Source organism: Adiantum capillus-veneris, chromosome 17 (assembly GCF_014529385.1).
Source record: "Adiantum capillus-veneris isolate H3 chromosome 17, ASM1452938v2, whole genome shotgun sequence".
NCBI classification, from domain to species: domain Eukaryota; kingdom Viridiplantae; phylum Streptophyta; class Polypodiopsida; order Polypodiales; family Pteridaceae; genus Adiantum; species Adiantum capillus-veneris.
The window spans coordinates 37,082,654-37,091,348 of record NC_140947.1 but is presented as its reverse complement, the minus strand read 5'-3'; the positions used below and the strand labels follow the sequence as shown (position 1 = coordinate 37,091,348).

Below are 8,695 nucleotides of genomic sequence, written 5' to 3'. Positions count from 1 at the left end.
ATTGCCAATGTCTAGTACCCATTTTGCAAAGTCTCTCTCAACCAAGTCATTGGAACAATGAAGTACACACATATTCTCTATTAGCTTTAGATAAGAAGTAAAGCTGCAATTCCCGAGGATGCACATGCTAAAGCGACATTCTGTTGACCACATACATGACAAAGTAGTGCATTATAGAGATAAGTCTTCCCAGTCCCACCGGGTCCATCCGAGAAAAAAATTATCCCATTTGATGAGTCAACTGCTTGCATGATTTCGTTATAAGCAGCTCTTTGTCAACAATTCAAAGATGCTTCCATACGAATGGCTAAAGTCATTTGCTCAATTGCATTGAACATCCTCTCTTCTGCTATCAAACCACTCCCACATCCAGATAATACAGAACGGTCTACTTCAGGCATCCCAGAGTAGTCACAGTCGTTTCCCATATGATTGAATCAGAGACTCCAAGCTACATAATGCTTGATTCTTAGCTATCTCATGACATACATCTTGATCACTTGTACATTCATGCAAATCATCAACATAATCCTCAGAAAGCTCCAAGGAGAATCGGTGCCACATTGTACCTGGGCATAAGGGCTCACAAAATACCAAGATCATAACAAATAGTTGTCGTAATTGCAAGCCGGTACTTGTACATGATACCTCTTGCAAACACATAAACCATTCATCATCATTTTGTAGAAAACCCATGTCACTACAAGCTTCCTTGAAAGTGGCATAGGTTTGTCCGTTGAAAGTGTGAAGCTCCTGAAATGATTTACAACCCTTGCATATGGTAAGCAACATACGCAAATAATAAAGATCGTCTGCATTGGGAACAACATTGTACATTCTACCTATAGTATCACCTCTTTGCCTATGTGACCACACTTTATTAGTGGGGTTCCAAACCCATTCGGAGGGAAAATCTATATATAATAAATCATTTGCTTCTGGATATTGTTGATTCATAAGTGTTGTCTTCCTATTATCATCATTATTCACCAAATTGGATATCTCAATAGAGTCTCCAAAAGCAACCATATTCTATTGTGGAAGATGCACTTGCAAACGCAATATATCAGGCTTTTCCTCATGCAATGAGAATCCAAAAATTCTTCAAATTGCCTCCGATGTGGATACATAGCGTGCATCTAAATAACTCTTGATTTCACCATGAACAACTTCTCCATCTTGGAGCACAACTGTGGCCCTATCATGTCCTTTGTACACATACTTATAGAGATACTTCACTGCTGATATGGTTGAACATATCTCTACATTGATGCGAGATTTATATCTTAGAGACAACAATGGATTATAGGGAACAATCCATTTGTTATCAAGCCTCTCTTGCTTTTGAACCACATATTGACCATCATCTTGCAACATATACCTTGGATATCCATCACCATCAACAGAAGTAGATTCACAAAAATCGCGTAGGTATTTGAATCTACATCTTTGATCTACCATGCATGGAGCATTTGGATCCAATGCGCCACACGATTCATGAACATTGCAACGACTCACAACATCATACAAATCAGGAAATAAATTTTTATCTGGAAGTTCAGCACAAAACATTCTGTATCTCTGTCGACTTATATTCAGATGCAAGAATCAGTAAGATATGAGCATGGGGAAGACCTCTCTTCTGAAATTCTATCACACAAACATGTCCAACAACCTTTCCAAAGTTAGCTCTTTTAAGAAACAAGTACATCAAATCTTTGAATTTATGATAAAAGACACGTGTAGTCAAGTCAGGACGATCATAAGCAGTCTGTCGTGGCAATAACGCATATTCTATTTCCTTCCACCTTGGGTTGCATGTGAAAGTTAAGAATAGATTAGGCTTTCCTCTCTTACGTACAATTGCCATAGAATCTTGATAGAGTTGCTGCATGTACCGAGGTCCCCCCACAAAAGATGAAGGCAATACAATTCTTCTTCCAACATTAACACCCATGACCCCATGCGCATTGTCACTGGAAGCAAGCATGTCTGCAAGGCCTTGATACACTTCTGCACGAATTGATCTCGAATTGTTTCTAAACCATAATAACCTTGACTCCTCCATAGTACTGTAGGCATCAACAATGTACTGCTGCAACAATCGTCCTCCATGTAAAATGCATTCTGTGGTGTCACTCCTAATCTGTAACCTAAAAGTGTAGTATTGTTTTTGTGTAATAAATTGTTGCTCATTGGGAGTTTGCGGTATATATGGATGCCACCCATCCTCTCCATTAGGAAATAATATAACATATAGTAAAGGCATATATGAGATCGATGTAGGTTGGAGATCCTTTTAAGCCCCCAATCCCGATACTGCAATACAATATCACGATGGCCGATGTTGCTCTCATCTCCTTGCCCTGGCATAATTGCTGCAACCTCAGATCCATGTGGAGCTAAGTATTGCCAACCATTTGTACGCTTTTGAGTAATGACCATCTTCATGTTTGGGATTCCTTCATTTCCCATTGTTGTAGCAGCAAACCGAAAGGCATTTGCATATGGGTTAACACGATGCATCATAGCTTGCAAACTATGCAAGGAATCTCTATCTAAATCTGGCACATGATGCAATCTATTGTTGAGCTCATTCTCTGTATCAAAAAAGTACAATTGTGCAAAGCGAGGGAACTGATCCACTCTTTCGCACGGTGTCATGGGCCCAATATTATGGTAGATGGCACCGTGAACTTTAAAGTGTACACACCTCTCCCTTGCGTAAGTTGCTCATCAACATGAGCACCCAAAGAAGCAAAAGCCAATACATTATTATATCTCTGATGTGTTTAAGAAATTTTTTTCTCTTGGTAGTACCACCTTTCATCAATTCTTTGAGCTCCATTGGCGGATCACTCAAAGCAAGTAATTTGACTTTTCCTGATAAGCAACAATACTTACCTACAAATGTGCGTATAGACCTACCTTCAACCTTCCAAGCACATGCACCACAAAAGGAGCACACAAAATTTAAGCCACCCAAGTTGTGGACCAAGCATTTTCCATGGTAGAGGGCAATCATAGAGTCATGCCCCAAGCCTTTTACATGTGCTTTCAAGGCTTTGACATGGTCCTTGTGTTCTTTGAAGCACAAAGACAATTGTTGCACAACCTCATTCTGGAAATTTTCCATGAATGTATAGATTTCATGTTGATTGATTTCCAAACGTGCAGTTTTGTCCTTGATACCCTGCAATGCCAAAATCACCTCCTCTTGAAAGGTGATGTGGTCTTCTTCACCTTGAACTTGTTTGCAAACCTTTTGCAAGTAGTTTTTGCACTCTTGTTGGACAACTTCGTTGCGTTCACAAAGTCCATGCATGATTTGTAACGCTTTGAAGGACCCTCACAATTCAATTGCCCCCCATAATCTGGCCAACTGCTTTGCGGCTCGCACGCTATTGCACTCTAGAGGTGTAGGCATGATGACTTCATTTACATCATGATCTCCTTGAGAAACATTCCCAGAGTCGGAAGAAGGGCTATCCATCACTGAAAGAGAATAGATGCATCTATTAATTGCAAGTGATCATGAAAATGTATGTTGGTAACAACATGTATGGTTAAGTAGAAACAAATTATAATGAAATGGAACAACTTAGGCCTAAAAAGAGAGAGACACTTGTCACTGCTTAGTCATGGAGATGCATATAGCATGAATATATATACAGAGGGAGATAGATAGATAGACAACTCGCCCATGCTCTCTGGCAACAGCTGCACCTAAAAGAGCTGTGGGGAAGCCCGCCATGTGGCAAATTATAATTAATTATAAACCTAGTCATGAGATTCATATAACATGGATATATATAGAGAGGGAGATAGAAAGATAGATTGGGGGGGGGGGGGGGGGGGGGGGGAAGAGGGGGGGAGACCACATTTGGCCAAGCATCACGTTTTCATCTAGAGAGACGTCCTCACTTCACATCCACTAAAAATAGGCCACAGCTTTGTGGGCCTAGCCCTATTTATTGTTGGCAATGTGCTTCACTTGCGATGGTCCCACTTAAAAATGACCAAGTTTTTCATATCAATGCATACTCAACCCGATTACGATAACCATTGGTAAAGGCTTTGACAAAGATTACATGCAAAATGGCCATGAAGTTAGTGTGGCACCTCTTTTCCAGTGTCTGGGAAAAATGTGTCTCAGCTTAATATTGTGGCGTTTTCGATTTCAAAAATGTCGGCTGAGGGCAAGCGCAAGAGAAGAAATGCCACCACAACATAGAGAAGAATATTGTTAAATTTTTTAAAAAATAACATAATTTTCACAAATGGGAATTGAAACATATTTCTATTGGCCTACCATGAAAGTGAACATACAAGAGTATGTTTCTAAATGTGTGGTATGCGAAAAGACAAAATTTGATAGAGGGAAGCAACTTGGATTGCTTCAACCCTTGCCAATCCCTAATTCACCATGGGAGAGTATATCCATGGATTTTATCTTTGGATTGCCTAAGTCTATCCATGTGAATATGGGAATATGGACAATAGTAGACAGGTTCAGTAAACAAGCTCATTTTATACCTGTCAAAAAGACTATCAAAGCCCATCAAATGGCAACCCTCTTCATTTCACAAATTTTCAAGTACCATGGCTTGCCAATGTCCACAGTGTCGGATAGAGATCCTAGAATGACCAGTAATTTCTGGAAGGGTCTCTTTGAGAATTTAGGGACAAGGCGAAACTTCTCTTCGGCCTATCATCCACAAACGGATGGCTAAAGTGAAATAGCTAACCTAACAATTCTCGATCTACTAAAAGCCTATGTAACGGAAGTAGATCAAAGCTCCCAATGGGAGAAGTACTTACCCTTAGTGGAGTATGCTTACAATAAAGCTGTACATACTTCCACGGGAAAAGCACCTTTCGAGGTAATTGAGGGGAGATCAAAAAGTCCCTTGCTACTTAAGGTACATGGGAAGATCTTCGCTGAAAGATGAGTATAGCCGAGACCTACAAGAATCCTTTCAAAAGATTAAGGATGCTATCTCTATCTCACAGCAAAGGCAAAAGGCTGCTGCTGACAAGCACAGAAGAGCCCAAGCCTTTAAAGAAAATGATTGGGTCTTATTAAAGTTTCCGAAGGCTCGATTAAGGCACACAACGGGCAAGAATCCTACGGGACACCAAAAGTGCTATGCTAAACTAGCAAAAAGGTACTATGGTCCCTTCCAGATTCTTAGGCCAATCAATGAGATGGCCTATCAACGCAAGTTGCCCAATCATTGGCTCATACACAATACTTTCCATGTGAGCCTATTAAAGCCTTACAAAGGAGAGCCACCTCAAGAGCCAACTATTGAAGACCCACCAGAGATCGAGGACCAAGAGGAGGTGCTGCAGCCCGAGTCCATTCTCTGACATGAAGACAAGGTATTAAGAGGCGGTAAGATATCCGACGATATCTTATTAAGTTTAAGAATTATCCTTTTGAAGATGCTAGATGGATGCAAGGCATACAGTTAAAGGATAACCTAAACCTTGTCAATGCTTACAATGTTTCCCAAGAGTAAGCAAATGTACAAAATGTTAAAAATGAACAAAGTTTTTGTCTTATAAGACTCTCTTTTTCTTTATTGTGCACAAAAATGAAGTAGTATGCATGCTTAGATCAAGTTTGCGGAGACGAGGTCTCCCAAATACCAAGAAGAGCTTGTTACTCTACTATGGAAGACTGATAGGACTAATGTGCAGACATGCTTGCGGCAGCCTCAGGCTCTCAAGCGCCAAATGGACTAGTCATCCATTGTGGAATTGAAGGAGTACGGACGGAAGTGTGACGTGAGAGAGAGTGGGAGAAGAAGAGCACGACGATATGGTGAACTCGCTCTTCTGTAATGTGTAGAGCATAGTGAGTTCTTATTAGGTTTTTACAAAAGAATATGTGTACATACCTGGCGGCCCGCCCACTTACCTAGGCTACCACATTGGGTTTTATACCCCAACAACCTCCCACTTAAAGTCCAATGTGGTACTTTAAGTGTGAGAGAAGCTACTATACAAGCTAATATACAAGAGATGTACTACCCTACACCTAGCTGCTTGCGAAAATGCGCAAAGCTCTCTGAGGGAAGTCCTTTTGTAAGTAGATCAGCAGGATTTTCTGTGGTGTGAACTTTGACAAGCTGAATTTTCTTATCCTCGAGCATTTCCCTGATGAAATGATACTTCACATCCACATGCTTTGTCTTTGAGTGATAAACTGGATTGCGAGCCAGTTGTATAACACTCTGACTATCACAATATAACACGGGCATCTCTTCTTTGATTCCCAAATCTGTTACTAGTTGATTAAGCCAAATTGATTCTTTGCATGCCTCTGATGCTGCAACATATTCAGCCTCTGTAGTAGATTGTGTAACACAATCTTGTAATCTAGAACGCCATGATACTGCTCCACCAGCCAATGTAAAGACATACCCTGACGTAGACCTTCGGTTATCTAAGTCACCTACATAATCTGAGTCTGTAAAACCCTTTACACTTAGCTCCTGACTCCCATAGCATATACACATACTCTTTGTAGCTTTGAGGTATCTCAATATTCCTTTCACTGCCTCCCAATGTTTCTTGCCTGGGTTTGACATGTATCGACTTACTACTCCCACTGCAAATGCAATGTCTGGGCGAGTAGCAATCATTGCATACATCAAACTACCCACTGCAGAAGCATATGGAATCTTATCCATTTCAGCCTGTTCTTCCTCAGACACAGGACAATCTTGTTTGCTAAGTTTCACATATGGTGGCAATGGAACACTCAATGCCTTTCCCTTCTCCATATTGAAACGTTGCAAAACCTTGTCAATATACTCTGTTTGAGATAACCAAATCAACTTCTTTGATCTGTCTCTCTCAATGTGCATACCAAGTATATGACTTGCCTCACCCATGTCTTTCATGTCAAATGATTTTGCCATCTTTGACTTCAAAGCTGAAATTTCTTCCAAGTGCTTGCCAGCAATCAACATGTCATCCACATACAAAATAAGGATTAGCCAACTACCATCCTTAGCCTTCTTTGTATATAGACAGTGATCGAACTCACTATGTTTGTAGCCTTGAGAAAGCATAAACTTGTGGAATTTATGGTACCATGCCCTCGGTGATTGTTTTAAGCCATAAAGACTCTTTAACAACTGGCATACCAAATCTTCCTTGCCTTTCTCAACAAACCCTTCTGGCTATCGCATGTAAATTTCCACATCTAAATCACCATGCAAGAACGCTGTCTTGACATCCATTTGGTGCAACACCAAATCTAATATGGCAACCAATGCAAGAAAGCATCTCAATGTAGTCATCTTGACCACCGGAGAGAAGACTTCATCAAAGTCACAATGCCTTGTTCTTGCTTAAAGCCCTTGGCAACAAGCCTTGCTTTGTACTTTGGCTGACTATCATGAACGGGGATCTTATACCTGTAAACCCATTTACAAGGTAGAGCCTTTTTGCCCTGTGGTAATTTAACTAGCTTCCATGTCTGGTTTTTACGCAGAGCTGTCATCTTTGACTGCATGGCCAATTGCCAATTCCCGGAGTCCTTCATTTGCACTGCTTCCTTGTAACATGAAGGCTCATTGCAATCAGTCAACATGACATAGTTCATAGATGGAACAAACCGATCAGGAGGTCGCGTGATACGTCCAGATCTACGCAAAATAGGTGGCTCAGGCTCAGCCACAACCTGTGGTTCCAATCTATCCTGTCCTTGCTCCTCTTGAGCCCTGACATTTTGTCTTGCACGTGCAGGTCCATCTTCTTGGAAGACAACTTTTCTAATCTCCTCAACCCTCTCTGGTTTAGAATGATATTTGGATTCATCAAAGTGAACATCATTGCTGCGGATAACCATTATGGATTTGGGATCCCAAAGTTTGTACCCCATCTCACCAGAATTACCATAGCCTAGAAAGATGCACTTTCTACTCTTTGGCTCAAGTTTGTTCCTAAATTCCTTTGGAACGTGAGTATATGCCTCACAGCCAAAGACTCTGAGATGCTTGTATGAGGGCATTTTGCCTGACCATACCATCTCTGGCACTGAATCCTTCTGCAAAACTTTCCTAGGGGATCTATTTATAAGATGAACAGCCGTTGATACAGCTTCAACCCAAAACCCATTTGGCAGCTGTGCATTAGACAACATACTTTTGATCTTCTCTTGTATGGTCCTATTCATCCTCTTAGCAACACCATTCTGAGGAGGATTGTAAGGAGCAGTAAGTTCACGTTTTATACCTTTTGACTCACAAAAGTCCTGAAAGGCCTTTGAAACATACTCTCCACCATTGTCAGTGCGTAAGCATTTATGCTTCTTGCCACTCTGATTCTCCACAAGTGTCACAAACGTTTTGAAAACACTAAACGCTTCATCCTTGTGCTTGAGAAAGTAAACCCATACTTTCCTCGAGTAATCATCTATAAATGTCATAAAGTAAGAAGCTCCCCCTAGAGATAGGTTAGGCATAGGTCCACACAAATCACTATGAACAAGTGCCAACTGTGTATCTCTTCTACTGCTTCTATGCTTATGTGGCTGCTGTGTTTGCTTACCATACAGACAATGTTCACAGAATTCAAAATCATTAAATGAAAAGCCAGGCAAATAACTAGAACGAGACAAGATTTCCATTCCCTTCTTGGACATATGTCCTAACCAGCTATGCCACAAAGAAACGTT

The 8,695-nt window shown here is 40.8% G+C and overlaps 1 protein-coding gene across 1 annotated transcript; it reads right to left on the bottom strand.

The window, feature by feature from the left end:
• Positions 1–1,104: 1,104 nt before the first annotated feature.
• On the bottom strand, positions 1,105–2,664 carry LOC147437071 (uncharacterized). The gene is made up of 3 exons (XM_086486508.1): positions 2,255–2,664; positions 1,636–2,153; positions 1,105–1,550 (listed from the first exon to the last, which is right to left on the bottom strand). The coding sequence occupies exons 1-3, from the start codon at positions 2,662–2,664 to the stop codon at positions 1,105–1,107; spliced, it is 1,374 nt and encodes a 457-aa protein (XP_086342634.1).
• Between the last annotated feature and the right edge of the window lie 6,031 nt (positions 2,665–8,695).

Excerpts from the sequence above, each read along its gene's own strand:
- LOC147437071 (XM_086486508.1), bottom strand. The coding sequence starts at position 2,664 with ATGACACCGTGCGAAAGAGTGGATCAGTTCCCTCGCTTTGCACAATTG. Across the intron at positions 2,154-2,254 it reads CATATATGCCTTTACTATAT|GTTACAGATTAGGAGTGACA; the intron begins GTTATATTATTT and ends CTACACTTTTAG. Across the intron at positions 1,551-1,635 it reads GATAGAATTTCAGAAGAGAG|ATAAAAATTTATTTCCTGAT; the intron begins GTCTTCCCCATG and ends CTGAACTTCCAG.